This window comes from Phascolarctos cinereus, unplaced genomic scaffold (assembly GCF_003287225.1).
Source record: "Phascolarctos cinereus isolate Bilbo 61053 unplaced genomic scaffold, phaCin_HiC Scaffold_9;HRSCAF=440, whole genome shotgun sequence".
NCBI classification, from domain to species: domain Eukaryota; kingdom Metazoa; phylum Chordata; class Mammalia; order Diprotodontia; family Phascolarctidae; genus Phascolarctos; species Phascolarctos cinereus.
This window is the reverse complement of record NW_027556402.1, coordinates 20,515,792-20,536,215: the sequence shown is the minus strand read 5'-3', so window position 1 is coordinate 20,536,215 and position 20,424 is coordinate 20,515,792. Positions and strand designations below refer to the sequence as shown.

Below are 20,424 nucleotides of genomic sequence, written 5' to 3'. Positions count from 1 at the left end.
ACTTATTTCTCATGTTTTTTAGCCCAACAAGCATTTATTAAGTATGTAATACATGTCCATGCCAGGCACTGGGCTAGACATTAGGGGTTACAAAATGAAGACAAAATGAAAACAGTCCCTGACCTTCAGGAGCTTACATTCAATTGGAAAAAGAAAACAAGCCACAGAATTGTGGGTTCTTGAAGTAGAAAGAGGTCTCACCCCTCCTGGGCACATAGGAGGCAGAGTCACTCTTTCATACCAATTCTTTTAGCAAAATTAAATAGGCAGAGACCCACAACTGAAATATTTTAACAGCTGGACCACATCTAGTTGTATAAACCACAAGTAAATCTTTTCATCTCTTTCATCTGCAAAATTAGGGGGTAGGACTAGATAATGCCAAAGGTCCCAATCCAGCACTCAAATGGGATGCAGCTATGATTCCAAAACGACTGTGTATAATTTGCAGAATTTGAGTACTTTAAGATCACCACCCATCACTTAGGTCATTAGTGGTTTTGCAAGAGCAACCAGATTCCTGCAATAAAATTCTTGTTGTCTCACTGGAACTACTTTCTCATATTCTCCAAATGATAGGAAAAAAAAAAAGATCTGTTTTGGACCTGTGATTCCATGGACATAGGAAAGTCCCTGAGAAGACACTCCCCCTAAAAATGCAGGCAGGCACCTGCTTCGCAACTTACAGCATTGCCTGCAATAACTAAGAGTAAGACTTGTCCAGGAGAAAGGAGAATCTTAAACAGTTAACAGTGTGGAAAATTTTTCTTTAAACTATTATTATGAAAAAACTGAAGCATTATCACACCAAGTCAAATTCAAGAGATTTTCAACCGTTTTCTCCTACTTTATGAAGCGTCCCACATCATTGATGACATTTCCTGCAACTGTTTTATAATTCTGGACAGAATGGGCACCACCTACAAACAGTAGTGTACACTATTTGCAAACAGTATTAAGTATAGACTGAGCTCCATACCTATGGGAAGAAGAGAAAGTAGCACAAGATTTCATGTCCAATGATGGATCAGACAGGTCTAATTCAAATATCTCCAGGGAAGCATTGGTACTGAATGTTGCATCCAACTGCTGAGCAGATGTTCCTATGAAAAGTAATTCAGAAAAGAAGCATCAATTTAGAAAAAAAATCCTTATAACAAATAATTTTTATAAAGATGTCCTATCAAAGCTGCATAGGGAACTGATACAAATAAACATGTCACCAATGGACATACAAAGGGACTAAATCATTAAAACAAATGTACATTAAAACAACTGACGTTTTAAACCTCATCTATTGAACTGGCAAAGATGAGTCCAAAACATCTACAAGCAATGTCTCAGACAGAAACCCAGATGATATAAGATAAAAATGTCATGGCTGAAAAGGAAGACATTATGATTCTGTACTGCGAATTGGTTTAACCATTCTGCTAAACAATCTGGAATTCGATTAAGAAGTCACCAAACTACATATACCATCTGAACCAGTATATACTTAGGCGGCACAGTGGATAGAGCACTGGGCCTGGAGTCAGGAAGACCTGAGTTCAAATACGGCCTCAGACACCTACTAGGCATGTGACCCTGGGCAAGTCACTTTACCCTGTTTGACTCAGTGTCCTCATGTACAAAATGAGCTGGAGAAGAAGGCAGCAAACCACTCTGACATCTTTGCCCAAAAAATACCATATGGGGTCAGAGAGAGTCTGAAGTGACCGAAACAAATGAACAACAACAATTAATACCTCAAAGAGATTAAAGACAGAGGGAGAAAACAGTTATAGCAGCCGTTTTTATCATGCAAAAAACAAGGAGGAAAGTAGGTGGCCACAGATTAGAGAATAAGTGAAGAAATTCGTAGTATATCATCATATTAACGAACCTTTAAAAAATGCAAAGAATTCAGAGAAATTTACTGAACTGAATTTGAAAAAAGTAAACAAAGGCAGAACAATTTACATAATGACAACGACATGAGAAAAAGACAATGAAAAACTTTCTAACTCCCATCAAAATCATTCCTTCAATAACTGACAGTGAACCAAGCTTCTCACTTTTCTGGCAGAAGGATGGTGGACCACACTCGAACCATGAGGCACACGGGACCAATTTACTTGTTAGAAAGTACTGAGTTTTACAGTTTGGGTTTCTGAGGGCGCAGTGCTGAGGTCACACTGGGAAGTGAGAGTTGTTTAAAAAAAAAGTATTACTTGCAAATTAAGACAACTTTGTGGTACCACCTCACACCTGTCAGACTGGCTAATACAACAGAAAAGGAAAGTGATAAACGTTGGAGAAGACATGGGAAAATTGGGACACTAGTGTACTGCTGATGGAGTTGTGAACTGACCCCACCATTCTGGAGAGCAATTTGGAACTATGCCCAAAGGGCTATAAAATTGTGCATACCCTCTGATCTAGCAATACCACTACTAGGTCTGTATCCCAAAGAGATCACAAAAAAGGGAAAAGGTCCTACATATACAAAAATATTTATAGCAGCTTTTTTTGTGGTGGCCAAGAATTGGAAATTGAGGGGATACCCATCAACTGGGGAATGGCTGAACAAGTTGTGGTATATGATTGTAATGGAATATTATTGTACTATAAGAAATGATGAGCAGGCAGATTTCAGAAAAACCTGGAAAGACTTATACAAAGTGAAGCTGAGTAAAGTGAGAGGAAAATATTATACACAGTAATAGCAACATTGTTCAATGATCAATTATGATTGACTTAGCTCTTCTCAGCAATACAATGATCCAAGACCATTTCCAAAAGACTCATGATGGAAAATGCTATCCACATCCACAGAAAGAACTATGGAGTCTGAATGCAACCTGAAGCATACTATTTTCACTTTTTTTTTTGGTGGCTTTTCCCTTTTGTTCTGTTTCTTCTTTTACAACATGACTAATGTGGAAATGTTTACATGACTGCACATGCCTAACCTATATCAGATTGCTTACAGTCTTGGGAAGAAGGTATGAGAGGGAAGAAGAAAAAATTTGGAACTCAAAATCTTATAAAAAAATGAATGCTGAAAACTATCTTAAAATGTAATTGGAAAAAATAAAATACTATTTATCCAAAAAAAAGTATTGAAAACATTTGTAAAATACATTTATCAATGCATTTGTCCCCAATCATCCTTCCCAAAAAAGTCTAAAATTAACAATGACATTAGTTCTTTTCAATTTTCTTTTTTCATAGAATTTTCATTATCAGTCATTCAATAAAGGTTTATTAAGCACCTATTCTGTGCTATGTACTGGGCTAAGTGTTGGGGAAAACAAAGAAAGATAAAAGACAGTACTTATTCTCAAAGTACTCACGGTCTAATGGGAGAGAGTGCACAGCAAACCATGTATATAAATAAGCTCTATATACAAGATAAATTGAAAATAATCAACTGAGAGAAAGCCCTAGGAAAGGTTTCCTATAGAAGGCGGAATTTTAGTTGGGATTTGAAGGAAGCCAGGACACAGAGATGAGGTGGAGGAGCATTCCAGGTGAGGAGGACAGCCAGTGAAAATGCCCAGTGCTGGGAGATGTCTATGCAAGGAAGAATGGTAAGAAGGCCAATGTCACTGGATGTAGGGGGAAGGGGGGAGGAGGAGGTGAGAAGACTGGGAAGGAAGAGAGCTCCAAATTATGAAGGGTTTTGAAGTATCTTATAGTTCATTCTGGAGGTGACAGGATAGGACTTTATCCTATCCAAAATCTTGACATGTATGACATCAAGCAGATATCTGACTAGAGATAAGAAAGGAAAAGCTGAACATAACTAGATAGAGAAAGGAGACAAATGGGACAAATTGGACATTTCTCTAAAAGACAGTCTTGTGTCTGCTTATGTGTATAATAAAATAATTTGCTGCTATTTAAAAAACTCTAAGTAAACTTATTTTTAGGCAAAATCAGCTTACCTGTAGCCAGATAAATGGGATGACACTGGGCAGGGCTCCATGCCTGCATGGCTGTTCGGTCCACTTCTTTTAACTTCATCCTGCTATATACAAGGATATCATGGAGGCAGCATTACAATGCCAGAAACCCACTACCATCCCCACTCTGCCTGATGGACCTAGTCTAAGGCTGCCTTAAGAGATAAACAAACTAACCATGAACACTAAACACCAGAGGGAACTGACCTATACAGCACACTTTTTTTTTTCAATCCAAACCGGCAATTTTATTGTGGTAGATAGCTCCCAGTGAAGAACTCCCTCAACCAAAGCCAATCTGCACCAGCTCTGCAGTGGTGGGGTTAGAAAATTGCCAGAGGCACTTAGAGGTTAAATGATTTATCTCTTAATCCTGCAAGCTTTAGTAGCCAGGCAAATAGAGGCTAATTTCAATCGTGCAGATTTCACATCTCCCCAGTGAAACATCAAAAATCCTCAAAAACAAAGAAGCCAATACACGATAAATATCATGATAAATCAGCTAGTGCATGAAACAGTCCATTTCCACAGTTTTGTTGCTAAGTATCTTTCAGGGGAAAAACATGTAAGTATCCAGTGCATGAAACAGTCCCTTTCTATAGTTTTGTTGCTAAGTATCTTTCAGGGGAAAAACCTTTAAGTATTTAAATTCTGCGTTACAGAAGGAATAATGAGACTTACAGGCTATAACTGGGCATTAAAGCAACCCACTCATCCTGACACTTCTTAAGGCAAAGGAAAAGAAATGACTTGGAAAGGGAAACTAGGCTAACCCGGGAAGGAGCACTGAGACAGGCGGGTCATGAGAACTTTGATGGACTTTACTCTGATCATTTGTTTAGGAAAACCCAAACCTGGTAGAAAGTGAGTCCTGATCTTTTCCCTTCCTCTTTCTCTCCCCATCCTCTGTGCAGCGTCTCCTGCCTGAGAGGGAGCAGGTCTGCTGACCGGACCAGCCCAATGTCCGTCCCACACAAGTCCAGCTCCCGCGGGGGGTCGGGGGCTGCTCCGCACCCCCAAACCCAGCTGCTCCCGCATCTGCCCCCCGGGGCGCAGGAGGACCCCCCAGGCTAAGAGAAGGGGATGCAATGCCAGGGCCCCTGCGGGTGTGCCCCCCCTCACAGCGGGGGAGCCCGAGCAGGGCCCGCAGGGGAGGGAAGGAGGAGGAGATCAAAGGTCCCTGACAGTCCAGAGCCGAGAGCCGCGGCCGGGGGGCGAGGGGGCCCGAAGGACAAACAGGGCGAGGCGGGGACTCGGGGTCCGGCCTCGGGCTGGGGGCCCCGAGCTGGGGCATCCCCCCGGCCGGCCTGCCTCAGTTTCCCCATCCTCTCCGGTGGGCGGGAGGATGCAGTCGCGAGCCCCGCGGAGGCCGGGGGGTACCGGGCACCTGAGGGGTGCAGAGGAGCGGGGGCTGGCCCCGGTCCCGCTCCGTACGCACCTGAGGGCCGCGGGGTCCGTCCCTGAGGCTCCGCCGGGGCCAGGCCGGGCTCGTCGCTGTCGCCGCTTCGCCGCCGGCTCTGAGCCCGCCGCGGAGGAAGAGGAGATGGAGATGGAGGTGAAGTTGGAGGAGGAGGAGGCGCCCTGCACTGACGGTCCGGGAGCGGAGGCGACGGGAGGCCCGGGTGTCTGTCAGGCCGTCGGTCGGTCGGTCAGTCAGTCAGAGCGCCGCGCTTCCGAACGCCGCTGCCGCTGCTGCCCCTCCCCCCGACCGGTGAATTTCTCCAACGTGGCAGCCGCGGCCCAGCCCCGCCCCGCGAACACTTCCGGGAGCAAAGGGGGCGGAAGGGCAAGGGTGGAAGAAGAAACGTTTTCCCCGGGCGCAGGCGCGCGTGCAGCCGCGAGGCGCTCCGTTCTGCGCAGGCGCACACGCTGCCACGGCGGAGCCTCATGCTGGCGCAGGCGCGCCAGAGACCACGGCACTTCCGCTATGCGGCGGAATAAGAGCAAATCCTGAGAGTGACGAACGTTCGGTTACCCTGCGGCCAGGCGGGTCGGTATCCTCCCCCCGGCCCTCCTGCCCCCGGGGTCAGGGTCACAGGTCATCGCGCAGACCTGGAGCCACGGAGCGGCTCCGCCTCCACACGCGGGGGCAGGAGGTCACCCCCACAGCCACACTCGCCCTGGAGCCCGGGTCTGGGAGAGTGGCAGGCTCCGGGGCTTGCCGGCGGGATCGGGAGATCTAGGCCGCTTAGGACAGAACTAGGAGGGACCGGACCAAGTCGGAAAGGCCGCGGGCGGACGTGGAGCTCGAAGCACTTTATGTACATTTGTGCGAGCCTCCTAACCTAGGTTACTTGCCCGTCGTCAAGCAGCAGGGGTTAACGGGAAAGCATTTTTGCCGAATTGCAAGTCAACCACGTGACGATATAGGATTTAAGTTCGGAGTTTTAAGTGCCTACAACGTCAGGAACTGTTGAGCAGGCCTGATAGTGAGGCAGCACCCTGGCCCCTGCCCTCAGGGAACTTGCGCTCTATCAAGTGAAGACTGCAAAACTTGGAGGGGGCAGAGGGGAAGGAGTAGCAAAGGCGATTTTATCGGACCGGAAGCCTGGTGGGCGAGAGGCAGAGGTCGGGGACTGTACTAGGCAGGGGGGCCAGCCAGGGACTGAAGTACGGAGTGTGGAGGGGGAGTGGTATAGGGGAGCAGTTCAGCCTCCAATACTAGCACTGTGACCCCAAGCAAGTCCCTTACACCATCTGCCCCAATTTCTTAATCTAAAATTATAGCACCTACCTCTCCAGTTATTGTGAGGACAAATAAGCGCTAGTGATTAGGTGAAGGGAGAAACACAATTTTATATCTGATCCCAGTGTTAATTGGGAGCCACTTAAGTTTGTCACCCGGGCTTTTGGAAAATCACTGATAGCTGATTGGAAAATGGACTGAAACGGGAAGAAGTGAGGTAGGGATACCAGTCAGAACCATCCGGACAAGTGATGAGAACAGAAGAGTAAATTTATCCACGATATTCCAACACAGGCCTGCACAACATACACCTGAAATGACCGGGTTGCACTGCACACTCCTGTTTGACGTGATCTGCGGCAACCAACCACCATCGGTCTCTAATCCAACCTCTGTGCTACCTGAAGTTTACGAGTTGTGCACGTCTGTTCTAAAGACAACGGACTGGCTATGCGGAGGACTGTATATGAAGTCCAGGAATGAGGTTTCAGGCCTCCTCAGATGGTCATACCCTGGGTGAGTTTGAGATACACATGTGGTGGGTGTGGGAGTGTGGGGACAAGCTCAACAAGAGAAATCAGAGGTAGATATATAAATCTGGAAATTAGATCCTGATTAGTTATAGAGGCTCTATTGTAGGGCCAAAGCAGTTGGCTGTTGGGAGTGCTTACCTAGCCTATTTACATGGAAGGACCCATGCAAGCTTGAAACAGTGGTGCTGAAGAGCCACGTAATTGGATATCTCTGGTGTAATAACTAGCAGAATTCATTCTGCGTTTATATTCAATGTACAAAAAAAAAAGGCAATTTGCTGCTTTTCTCAAATCATGGAGGTCTTTTATTGTTTGGTCCGGTCTGGTACATGTACCTTTTGCATGTTCAAATGGTATTTTAGTACCAGCAGTCAGCTTAAAATTCATGTCATTTCATGCCATGTTTCAGTGCACTAGAGATACAAAAACAAGAGGGTTCCTACTCTCAGGTTTGCTGATGAAAGACAACAAAGGGAGGTGGAAATGGGGAATGGGAGAGCTCTGTAGGTGGGGTAGACTGAAGGGAGCTGGGAGGTAAAGTAAGCCCTCATTTATTATGAATGTTAAGGGTCTGTGGGAGAGCTTGCTGTTAAGACATTTATGGAATCTTACAAACTTGTCAAAGATTTTGAACAGGATTATGGATGGCATAAAAGTTCAACTCAGAATTTAACCTTTCAGTCATTGAGCAGAATTTCACTCAAGCCAATTTAAGCATATTTAATTTGCTCCCACAAAATTTTAGAAATTGCTATCTAGTCCAACCCATGTTATTCCAACCTGCTTAACCTCCCGAAAGGGGAGGGGGAACCCCACTGTCCATCTCACCCAGTTTGCAAGTGATCTCTCCCATCTGCAAACTTGTAAGGAAATGGAAACTGAGGGGGTACACGTCAATTGCTTTTAAAAATACAATACAGGGTGTTCAGTGTGCTCCAATCAAAAAATCATTTTAACACTGGATTTCTTTTTGAATGTTTTAATTTTAATTTTTTGTTTGAAGACAGCAAATTTTGGAGAAAGTCAACTTCGTACTCTGGTTAGCTGAATTCAAATCTACAACAGCAATAAGAAAGTTTACTTCCTATTTATATAGAGGCTCCCCACAGAAATTTAACTAACTGGATGAAAAAAATTCAAAGAAATTGGCTCAATTTTTAGATAAGCCTGTATCCGGGAGACGCTGGCTCAAATCAAAGAGGCCATCTGCTGAAATAACATTCCAAAACCCCCCCACTGAACTAAAACGCTGACACTCCACAAGCACAAGGTCTCAAGTCACAACCTGTAAATCAACAGAAACGACAGTGATCAGTATTGGAGGGATTATGGTAAGATGGGTACGCTTATGCACTGTTGGTCAAGCTATAAATCAGTAACATTAAAAAGGGATTTTAAGAGTTTGGAATCAGCAACTAAAGCTACTTAAAGGTACATTCTCTTTGGCCAGGAGATTGAACAGAGAGATTTATACCCCCAAGGAGGGTCACTGTTAAAAAATCCCCACTTAAAATATTTATAGCAGCACTTCTTGTGGTAGGACAGAGTCAGAAACAAAGTAGATACACTCAAGTGTAGAAAACCACAGAGCATGACACAGATGAGAGCTGCACAGATACATGCAATTTAGATTCAAAGCACTGACCAATATAAAGCTTACCTTTCTCTAATACTATAGATTAGTGTGCTGACTCTACCACCCTCCAGAAGTCTTGATCAAATTATTCTGCAGGTCATTTTCTTCATATTATACCATCCAGTTTTATTCCTAGGAAAAGACTCAGATCAATATGTACGAAAATAACTCAAAACAAAAATCAGACATGGCCAATGTGTGGGTTTAATTTGCCTAACTGTGCTCTGTTATAAAGTAGGGCTTTTGGGGGGAGGGAACAAAAGGGAGAAGTGGAAGGTCCAACACTGATAACATGTTAACTGTATCTGTATACACATATAAACATAACTGAGCTCCATACAGCAATCAGTTGGGCATAATCATTTTTTTCTATTCTACTTAGTATATGGAAATAGTGTTTTTAATCAGTTCTACCGTGTGGTTTCATCTGATTGAGAATCATGCAAGCAGAAACATGGAGTGAACTTTGAAATTACATTAGCTGTTTTACAGATCAGTTACCTGAGTTACAGTAAGACCACCAAAGGAGTTTGCAAAAATTGTTGTTGGAAAGGCAGCTCCCCCCCCCCACCGGCCAAATACTGCTTTCTGGTTCCAAGGCATTTGACATACATCTCATTTAATCAAGGTGACCTTACTTTGCAGTGGCTAGAACTAACCTCAGAGACAAGACCTTGGTTCAAGACCTGGTACACTTACTGGTTCTATGACCCGGACAATTCACTTGACCTTGATGCCCCAGGCTACTTATTACTTATTGTCTTCAGCTTGCAGAAGGTGCCAAGCAAAATTAGTGGAGAGGCTTTCCTCATCTGGGAGTTCCCTATTGCCTATGTAATACCCTCAGCCAAATGATCAAGTTGTTATAAGGAACCTTCAGGTTCCTGCATGCACCTGGACTAGACTTCAGTACAACCTGACACCAGCATCCGTATAGTTGTTCACCATACCTGGGATAGCCTCTACCTTACCCTCTTTAGCCTCTACCTTAAAACTCGTTTCTTTCAAAACTCAGCTCAAGAGCCACATTCTACAAGTCAGGATTGGCAAACCAAATCACCTGGTTTTGTATGGCTGTGACAATGAAAAAACCCCAGAGACAGTTCCTGGGTAATAATCTATTAAATAGGCTGGCTAATAAAAAAATTTCATGGTCAGTGGTTTATCTCAGTAACCAGAGACAAAACCCACAGAGGCAGTAAATGCTTTGAATACATTTGGAAAAGGGGGTGTTGAACAATTAATGAGGAGGTGGGCTATACTCTAGTTCCTCCTGCTGAGACAGTGGTGTGGTCTTGAGACTCAATCAGCACCAGCAGTGTGGACAGGGGAATCCCTCTTCACCCAGACCACTCTGGTGGTTTTTCTCCTTCATGAGCTGGATCACCCTAAACTCCAATAGAGAGGTGCCAAGGACGTAGGCTTATTTCCTCAGGGCAAGAATTCACCTATTTAGATTCTGTTTACACTTCGAAGAGAAGTAAGGTGTCCTAATTGGATACCCAGAGCAATCTCCTCTATCTATGCCCTTTCTTCAGAGACTGGCTGACTGACCTTAAAGGGATGCTCCCTGAATACAGAAACAGCCTGGCTCCAAATTAATAATGAATTATTAATATAATACAAAATAATAAATTTCTCATGGCCCTTAATCTAAGAATGGTTTTTATGTTTGTAAATCAAGTTTTTGTATTTAAAAATGTAAAAGCCCAGCAGCAAACCCCTCTTCTACAAGAAGCCCACCCACCACCCACAGGATATTATCTGTTTTTTAAAATCAAGCTGTACATAACAGAAAATCACACTTTCATGTGTGAAACAGCTCTTACCAAAGTTACAATGACTACAGAATTGTCAATCCTCATTCAAAAGAATGTCCCTGCAACTTCTGACACTGTTCATCTCCTCCTAGATACTCTCTGGGCCTGCCAGAGAGTTGACTGCTCCCTGGACTCCTCTGCTAATTCATCCTTTTATTACACTGCATTCCCTCTAAGTATAGAGCCCTACCCCAAGGTCTATCCTGGGGCCCCCTTTCCTGTTCTCTCTCTACAGTGATCAGCCAGCATGGTATCATTTCTAGGCTTAAGTCCCGACACCCTACCTCTCTCCCTTTACTAAATCTCTACCCGAAGCTCCAGGCCCATTTCCTTCTGCCTCATCACCTATATCTGCAACCTTGGCATTATCCTTGACTTCTCATTCTCCCTTGTTCCACACTCCCCCCTCCCCCCAATCAGTTTCCATTTTCTTTTCTCCCAGGGCCACCACCTTTATTCAGGTGCTCATCAGCTCCTACCTGAACTTCAGTAACCTACTGATGCCCCTATCTCATGCTTCCCTTCTCCAATCCATCCTCCACACAACTGCCCAAGTCAAACCATGTTACTCCCCTAATCAAGAACCCCAAAAAACCCTGAAATGCCTTCACAACCTGCCCAGGACTGTCCTTCCGACCTTATCCTACATTATTTCCATCCAAACATCTTTCAGTGGAAAACTGACCTAGATGTTCTTCATTGCGCCTTTGTCCTGGCTATCCTCTGCACCTGGAATACACTCCCACTTTACCATTATGCTCAGCCCTCAAAATTTTCCTTCAAAATTCCATCCAAGCACCTAGGACACAAGAAGAAGCCTTTTTCAATCCTGCCACCTCTGTAAATGCTGTCACTTCCTCTAAAAGGAGCACAGTGTATAATAGGAACTAATAATTATTTTCAAAGTAAATATATACATATATATACACAGAGGTCATTATAGCTAATCACATTTTATAATGGTAATCTATCAATATGTTACCTTAAAGCTTACAAAATGCTTATTTTCATATACTCAAAAATAGTAACCTGACAGTAACTTACATCCATTTCACCTGTATGTTCAATTATCTTCTGATTTCAGGTTATCCTTTTCCAACCTCTGCAAGAACATAATTCCTAAGAGAAGAAAGAGTATTTTAAACTATCTGTTCACTCAAAATACACAGATTATTTGTAAACACTATTTTTAGACCAATTTGCATATCCTCATACAAATATTTAATAATCACAACGGTTCATGATGTGAACAGCAGTGAAAAGGTTTAATCACTGGATATGAAGCCATTAGATGAGGTCAAAAGTACCAGTAGTAAAAGAAAGAAAAACCTTATACCATCATTTCGTGTTTAAATATATCTATGTATGTACTGTCCACTAAAATCAGGGGGTGATGTAACCTTTGCCCCATCTCTTACCTGTCTGTACCTAAATGCTCACCCTTCCTTGGGCACCAACTGAGTTCTTTTGGCCTCAGCAGCTCCTTGAAGGCCATAAAGTCCTCTTTAGACCAGCAGCATCTGGCCATAGCTGCTTGCACAAAATGTCACTTTAATGTTTGCTGAATGAAAAATGCAAGCTCTAAACGGCCTTGTGTGATGTAACAATTTCTCTGTAAGTGATTAATGATTCAGTTCAGCCAGTAAGTGTTGGCTACTTGCAAGATGTTGTCCTAAAACAGGGGAATCAGGCCTGGCAACCTGGAGTATACGGTTTATGAGAAGCGTGTCAAGCAGTATGGAAGAATATTTGGTAAATAATTCCATCCTACTAAAATATTCCAGAAATAGTAGCACTGGTCAAAAAAGGTGTGACGATTTACTTTGGGCATTTTGCATTCAGTGCTAGATAGGGCCTGATTCTGAACTGATAACGCAATCTTAAACCTCCGCGTAGGAGCCTCGTTTAGAGCTGGAATAAACGGAGGTGACCCGGCCCAGATCCCTGGGTCGATGGAAGCCCAGCATACGTTAATTGCTATCGCCGGGCCTGGTCCCCACAAAGCAGCCGACATCCCATTGGGTCAAGTACTAGAAAACCCACTGAAATCTTCAAAAAGGGATGGGGAGGGGGCCTCAGGTGTTAACACCCCCCGGACCGTGCAGACGATTATCTCGGTTCCGCGGGATTTCCTCCCTGCCTCTCTCTAATTACTTAATTTCTAATTCACCGTCACAAGGCGCAGCGCTCAGGGAGGGGCGGGATGCGGGTTCCCCCGAACCTGCATTACCACGGGCAGGATTGACCCGGCTGCCCCAGCCGGGCCTGCACCGAGCCCGGGACAGACGCGGAGCCGGCCCCGGCTTTGCAGACCGGGAAGGGAGCAGAAGGGTGAGCCGGAGGAGGGGGCCTGGCCCCGCCCCCGGCCGGGGTCCGAGAAGGCCACCCCGGCACCGCCCGCGCACCATCCCCCTCCCAGCCCTCGCCCGCTCTCACCCTGCGGCTCCCGAGACCCGCGCGGGGGTCCATGACGGTGATCCACTCCCGGAGCACCGGGGCGGCTGCGGCGCGGGAGACAGCAGAAGCCGCCTGCAGGAAGAAGGAAAAGAAAGGGAAGCATCCGCTAGCTGCCATATAAAGGCGGAAGGGGGCGGGGCCCCGAGAGAGCCGGAGTCTCCGTTCCGATTGGCTCTCGAGACGCAAAGCCGGCGCTGATTGGCGGTATTTTTTAAAAAAAGCCTCTTTTTGGAGAACAGGAGGTTGGGGCGGGGGCGTTGGTGGTTCTCCGACCCAGCCTTCCAGCCCCATGAGGAAGGCCCAGATCGAGGGGCGGGGGCTGATGCTTTGACGTCATGCCCGGGGCGGGGCGCGAGGCGGAAGTGTGGAGGTGGCCGGATGTACGTGTGCTCGGGCCGCCGACGCAGCTCTGTTCTTTCCATTAAACTTTTAAATCTTTGACTAGCTGGCTGAGGTCGTTCGCGCCGCCTCGCTGCACATCCCCCCCTCCCGCTCTTCCTGCTCCTAACGCCGCGTCTCTCCACTTGGCACCAGGAGGGTGCGCATGCCTGGAAGGCACTCTCTCCCCCTCCCCACGTGGCAGAACCCCCTTCGCTGCGGCCCAGAAATCACGTGTCCTCACCCCCCCCCCCGCCCCGCTGCTAATGCGGCTCCCGGGGGCTTGGCGAGACCTAGGACCCGGGCAGCCTGAGACGCTGCCTTGGGTGTGCCCTTGGGCGAGTCACCGCCTCTGTGCACGCCTCGGGTCAGCAGCTGTAAAAGGAGCGCGAGGGGCTCCCGGCTCCTTAATGAAGATCGGATCGCGGGCGCCTCCCCACCTCCCCTTTTGAAGGGTGGGTGCCCCTCAGGCCGCCGGGTGCGTGTCTCTCCTCGCTCTCCCTGGCCGCCTCCTGAAGAGTCGTGTCCTTAATCTAATTAAGCCCCCAGCTTCGCCAGCCATCGGCCAACGATGTTGAAGGGTTAATGGGATGGCCCTTTCCCCATCCCCGTCCTTCTCAACGTCTGCAGTTTGGCCGAGGTAGACCATCCCTTCCTCCCTCCTGGGTGTTCTCATCCTTTGCCCCTTTGACGCTGGTTCTCCATCTGCCTGTCTCATCTGGCAGGCTCAGTGCTTTGTTGACCACTGTCCGTCATCCATTCCCCTAGGAAGCCTCCTTCTTCCTATAGACTCTCCCAAGCGTTCCTGATCATCTCTACTATGTCTTCATATCCAGATCTTACCTCTTCTACGTTCTAGGCTCCTTATCAATTACCGAATGGTCAGACCAGAGGGGTGGCAATCAGGCTTTGCCCTGGCTCAGACCCTTTCGGGAGCAGTGAAAGCTTCAGGTCCCCAGCCTGTACTTGAGATGCCACAGTGATGCAACGTTCAGTACTCCTAAGAAAGAAGCGAGTGGTAAGACCGAGCCAGACCTTCCCTCCAAAAGTGTGGCAAACCCCAGCTCCGAGTCAAAAAGCAGGCTGGAAGACCAGGCAAACAAAAAAAGAACCACACAACAATGAGTTGTCATGGTGGCGGGGACACTCAAGACACTAGCACAGAGGAAAAGAATGACTCCAAAACATCTACGAGGGATGTCTCAGACAAAAACACAGGTTGAGCACAAACTCAACTAGAATTCCTGGAAGACAGAATGCAAAAGTTAAAAAAATAAAAACAGTTAAAATGTTTTATAAACAGAATGAGAATGCTTGAGCAAAAAAAAAAATGGAAAAGGAATAAGAGCTGAAGGGGCAGAGAGTCAAGATGGAGTGAGAGTCAGCATTTTTACCCAGGTCAGCCAACACACCTCAACTATACAACCTGAAACCCATCAGACTGAATTCTAATTAGGAAAGCTCAAAAACAAACAAACAAACAAAAGCCAGTCATTTTTCCATCCTCGTGAACCTTAGGCAGATAGAGAGGTCTTCGGAAGCTGGGATGGGCCCAGCACAGCAGCACTGGAGGCAAGTAGCCCCCAGTGGGCAGCGTTCTCGCCGCGGAGGTTGCTGAGAGGGCTGAGACTGAAGGCTGGAATCAGAGTCACTGGGGCAGAAGGAGATCCTGAACCAAGGTTAGGAACAGGAACCCGTGCGGCCGACAGCTCTGTCACCCATTACCCAGTTCCAGTGCGGAGAGGAACGGGTAGCAAGCACGCCTCCTACAGAACAAAGAACAAGCTCCGGCAAGTTAGCCCTGTGGCTCTGAGCCCAAGAGCAGAGGTGGTGTCCTTCTAAGCTTTACCCCCACCCATCGGCCTGCAATGGAATAAGCCAGGGCAGGGAAGCTAGACCAAAGGGGAGTCTAGCAGATCCGTCACTCTGAACCTGCAGAGCTCGCCAACGAGATACCAGTGAATGAGTTCAGCAGCATCTACTGAAACTCAATCAGACACAGTACAACAGGTCTGAACCTAGGTCAGCAGTTGGCGGACCTCGCGCCATGAGGTGTTCAATGAGTACCAGCATCCCTGGTGGGAGGGCTGCTCATCCACCTTTAGTGTCCGCTTGATTTACCCAACTCACCTGTGGCTCCAAGAAGCCTTAGCATGTGCAGTAGCCGCACCCCAGCAAAACTGCTTCAACAGATAGGCTAAACCAATTTGAGGGTAACTGACCAACCTCGAGCCCCTCAGTGAATTAGGGCATGTCTACCCTGAGCATGTGAAGACTTTTCCCAACAGGTTGGACAGATAAGAACAGTTTGTTCCAACAGCCTTGAAGACAGCTGAAGCAGGCCCTGTGAAATGCTTAGGGCTTGGTCAGACATCAAAGAAGCCAAGGTCATCCCCTGCATCCCAGGCCCTCACCAGTCATCCTGACTCTTGTCTTGCCACTGGATGTGGAGGACTCTGGAAGACAGAGTGAGGCTGATGACTTTGTGCAGCTGTGCCTCACTTAAATCCAATTCGCTCGAAAGTCAAGACACCTGTGATATCACTAATCCTTGAAACCACAGGGTAAACAACACTAGGAAGGCAGTGAACAAACTTCTTCCCAGATCACACCATCTTAGAAGCACTGAAAACTCACAGGCCCTCAGATTGAGCTGTGAAGACATCGGGATGTAAACATCCACAGGCAAAGCCTCAAAGGAAAAAAAAATCTAAATTGGACACAAGCCCAATAGGAATTTTAGAAAAGTTAAAGAGATCTTTTTATAAGAGCAAAAAGATGTTAAAAATAAGAGTGGCAGAGGAAAAAATAGGAAAAGAAAGGAGAGTTAAGTAGTTCTTTTTTTTTGTGGTGGCCAAGAATTGGAAACTGAAGGGATTCCCATCAATTGGGGTAATGGCTGACTGTGATGGAACACTATTGGGCTCTAAGAAATAATGTTGAAGGCTGGTTTCCGAAAAACCTGGGAAGACTTGTATGATCAGATGCAATGGGAGGTGGACAGAATGAGGATAACAATCTGCACAGTAATAAAAATATTGTAAAGACAGTCGACTTTGAAAGACTAAATAACTCAGATCAACGAGCCAACCAGCTATAGTTCCAAAGGACTCGTGATGATGTAGAACCTCTATTAAATTGCTTACTATCAGGAGGGAGAAGAGAAAGGGAGGGAGAGTAGAACTCAAACTTTTTTAAAAAATGGTTAAAAGTTTTACTTGAAATTGTAAAAAAATGAAATGTTAAAGTTTGCAAAAAATAAAAACAACGATGGAGTCATTATGAAAAATGCTCGCTACCTCCAGATGGACTCCGAGTGCAGATAAAAGCATATTTTTTTTCTTTCTTTTTCTTCTTCCCCCCCCCCAACGTGGCAAATGCAGAAATTTGCATGTCTATGCGGACTTGTAATAGGATTTGTTTTTCTTGCATTCCCAATCACGTGGGAATGGCATGGGGAAGAGAGATTTTTTTTAAAAAAGTATAAAAAAGTCTCCGTACTTTAAAAAAATACAAATAAAAGTTAAAATTTTAAAAATGAGAACAATAAAAGAAAGAATTGAAAAGGGAATTAACAGCTTGGCATATAAGAGGTACAAAACCTTAACCAAGCAACAAACTCCCTGAAAATTCAAATGGACCAAATTGATGCCAATGAGGCAACAAGAATTATTGAAACAAAAGTCAGTAGAACGGAAAAAAAAAAGAAAAAATGTAAAGCATCTTGTGTAATTTACCTGCTGAATATCTCCTCCCAGACATCCGGAGAGTCTTGTCTCAGAAACTGTTCCTTCTCGGAGGTTTGTTTTATCCGTCTACATCAGTTAGCCACCAATGGCCAGGTCACTCTCTCTCCTTTCTCTAGGAGTACACTAGCAGGCTCATGTATTCCTCAGGACCCCAGCCCTTGCCCTTGTGTGTAGTACTGGAGATTCAGAGGAAGAGCAGCAAGACCACACGCAGAGAGCAGCTAACAAAATGTTATTACTAACCAGAAGATAAGAAGAAGAACTGATACCAACAGGGAACAGTCTTGGGGTGGACCCCATTGCCTTGGATATGTGGAACTCTGCACAGTGGTTATTGCCCTCTGGTTGAAGGCATAGAGCCCCTCAGAGCTGAAACTTATATGGAATTTTAGACCAAGAGCAGCCTGGCACCAATAGGAGACTGCCCTGTAATCAAGCAAAATGAGGGTATTTTCTAAATTGTCTATCAAGGAGTACAGAATGAGGGGTAGGGACATGGGGAAGTTAATTTTAAATGTGCCATCCAGCAAGAGGCTGGGGGTTAGGGACAGGTAATGCCCATTCTCTGGTTTTTTTAAACCTTGTGTACACGTAGCTGGAGGACTGGAGAAGACCAGTCAAACTGGTTTTCTGTGGTTCATATTTTTGTATCGCAATATATTTGCTGGTGTCTCCTCAAAAAACTTGGCCTCTGGGTTCAGCACTTCCTTGAATTCCCATGCAGTGGTGAACCTAGTATATTTGACAACCAGAGTGGATAATTTCTCAACATTCCCCATATAATAAAATTATTTTCAGTTAAAAGTTATAAAATGGAAAAAAAATCAGAATAGAAATGCAGTCAGTGGAAATTTTCTTTTATTAAACTTTGGGTAATCATGCTAATAAAAAATGAAATAAATATTATGGTACAAAAAAGCCTTAATAGATTAATACATTTTAATTACATTAATGTATTTTTTAAAGAAGGAAATAATATACCTATATATGGTCTGATGCAGTAATGAATAATAACATTACAGTTTGGGGTTTTGATTCTTCTATATATTTGTCAATGACTTCCTCAAATTGATCTTCGAATATTCATGGTCAATAAACCATATAAACAGGTGTGTCGATTAATTTTCACTTTTTCCCTTTTTTTTGCAATCAGCGTAATTAGAAATGATAATATGGGTTTTGGGGCTGATAGCCCCAAGCAGGGCACAGAACATCTGTCTATTCCCTCTGCTTCCTACCAATTCATGTAGTCCCCTGGACCTGAAGATAGCCTGGAGCTGGGTAGCTGCCTGCTGTGGGGCAGAGAAGGTACAGGTTAAGGTGTGTGCGTGGATACTCTGAGGAAAAGCTAGGGAAAAAGGGTGAGGAGAGCTGGTGAGAAATGAAGTGGCTGAGGACGTCCACAGAGAAGCTACAGGAATCATTCCTTTCATAGGTGAATCCTAAGTGGGACTTGCGGGTCCAAGTCAGATTGAGTCTGGTGTCCATCAGGCCTTCTCTTGTCCACAAAGGAATTGACCACTCTCACTTCCACTTGCCCAGGAAAAGAGAAGGCTGGTTGGAAGACCTAGAGACTATTCCATGTTGGAAGGAAGGAAGGAAGGAAGGAAGGAAGGAAGGAAGGAAGGAAGGAAGGAAGGAAGGAAGGAAGGAAGGGAAGGAGGGAGGGAAGGAAGGAAGGAGGGAAGGAAGGGAGGATGGAAGGAGGGAAGGAAGGAAGGAAGGAAGGAAGGAAGGAAGGAAGGAAGGAAGGAAGGAAGGAAGGAAGGAAGGAAGGAAGGAAGGAGGGAGGAAAAAAGGGAAGGAGGAAGGGAAGGAAGGAGGGAAGGAAGGAAGGAGGGAGGGAAGGAGGGAGGGAAGGAGGGAAGGAAGGAAGGAGGGAGGGAGAGAAGGAAGGGAGAGAGGGAGGGAGAAAGGAAGGAAGGAAATAATAATTCCAAATTGTTAGGAACTTTACTCTTGAAAGGAATGCTTGTAGCTGGGTCCCCAAGTGTATGGTATAACTGCGGGTTCTCCAAATTAACTTTCAATGTTCAAAGCTCTCTGCAGACAATGCACCCCCATATAGCCTAGTCTACTGCTGTCTTGACCTTGCTATGACAGGGCTCTCACATTGTGAAACCACTAGGTGGCAGAAGTGTGCTAGACTTGTAGATTTGAGTTTGCACTCCTTGACCTTGGCCAAGTCACTTCCTCTCTGGTTCTCAGAGTTCTCATCTATAAAATGAGAATGCTGGATTTACTGGCCTCTATAAAGTCCCTTCCAGCTCAAAATCTATGATCCAATGAATCACACACACAGTCAGTCAACAAGTATTTATTAAGCACTGTGCTAGGCACTGAAGACAGAAATACAATGAATGACACAATCCCATGTCAATATATACAGAATTTTTAAAAAATGCAAAGTATTTATTTGGTAGTTTGGGAGGGATGGCACTAGCAGTTTTGGGGTATAAGGAAAGGATTCATATAGCATGTAGTGGTGCTTGAAATGTATCTCAATGGAAAAAAAAAGATTCTAAGAAGTGAAAATGAGGAGGGAGTACACTCCAGGCATGGGGGACAGCCAGTGCAAAGGCCTGGAGGCAGGAGATGGCATTTCCTGTAAGAACAGACAGTCTGGCTGACAGCCACTTGGGCTGGATCTCAGAGTGCTGGAAGAGGAGTAATATTCAAAGGGACTGAAAAGATAGGTTGGGCAAGGTCGTGAAGGGCTTGAAAAGCTAAGCAAAGGAGCTCAAAAAGGCCATGAGATTTGACATTGAAGGGCTCATTAGTTAAATCAATTGTGGCACAGCAATGGAATGGAATTACTGTGCAATGGAACAGAATTTCTTACTGGGCAGTAAGAAATGACAAATGCATTGAATACAGAGAAGCCTGGAAAGATCTACATGGGCTGATGCAGACTGAACTGAGCAGAGCCAAGGAAACAACATACATGATGACTATGACAATAGAAATGGAAAGAAGAGCCAGAAGAAATCAAAAGTGAATGCTGCGAAATTACAAACAACCAGCACGGCTGGAAAGACATTTCCACCTTCACTTCTTTGCAGTGATGGGAGGTCTACAGGTGTGGTATATTGCACATAATTCAGACTTTTTGCTTTGTTGATCAATTTTGATTTTTTTTCTCCTCATTTCTTTTCCTCTGGAATTAAGGTTGCTAGGAGAAATACCAACAATCTCCGATGAAACTACTGAGATGG

General features: G+C 45.3%; 1 protein-coding gene and 2 long non-coding RNA genes across 13 annotated transcripts in view; 1 reads left to right on the top strand and 2 right to left on the bottom strand.

The window, feature by feature from the left end:
• The window catches only part of SEC31A (SEC31 homolog A, COPII component), a 73,319-nt gene extending 67,665 nt beyond the window's left edge, over positions 1–5,654 (bottom strand). For 4 of the 10 annotated variants that reach the window (XM_020988415.2, XM_020988413.2, XM_020988416.2 and 1 more), the window contains exons 1-3: positions 5,389–5,653; positions 3,933–4,015; positions 980–1,103 (exon numbers count right to left, since the gene is read on the bottom strand). In XM_020988415.2, the coding sequence (XP_020844074.1) occupies positions 980–1,103; positions 3,933–4,011 (203 nt within the window). In that variant the 5' untranslated portion in view covers positions 4,012–4,015; positions 5,389–5,653. Of the gene's footprint in view, positions 1–979; positions 1,104–3,932; positions 4,016–5,388 lie in introns of all 10 variants that reach the window. The other 6 variants (XM_020988417.2, XM_020988418.2, XM_020988419.2 and 3 more) reach the window with 3 other exon arrangements.
• A 154-nt stretch (positions 5,655–5,808) lies between these two features.
• The window catches only part of LOC110209656 (uncharacterized), a 53,070-nt gene continuing 38,454 nt past the window's right edge, over positions 5,809–20,424 (top strand). The window contains exons 1-2 of one of the 2 annotated variants that reach the window (XR_013484026.1): positions 5,809–7,152; positions 7,287–8,133. This is a non-coding gene — a long non-coding RNA (uncharacterized LOC110209656). Of the gene's footprint in view, positions 7,153–7,286; positions 8,134–20,424 lie in introns of those variants that run through there. The other variant, XR_013484025.1, reaches the window with a different exon arrangement.
• LOC144455294 (uncharacterized) lies at positions 8,057–13,294 on the bottom strand. The gene is made up of 4 exons (XR_013484024.1): positions 13,062–13,294; positions 11,670–11,744; positions 8,830–8,937; positions 8,057–8,454 (listed from the first exon to the last, which is right to left on the bottom strand). It is a non-coding gene; the product is annotated as an uncharacterized LOC144455294 (long non-coding RNA).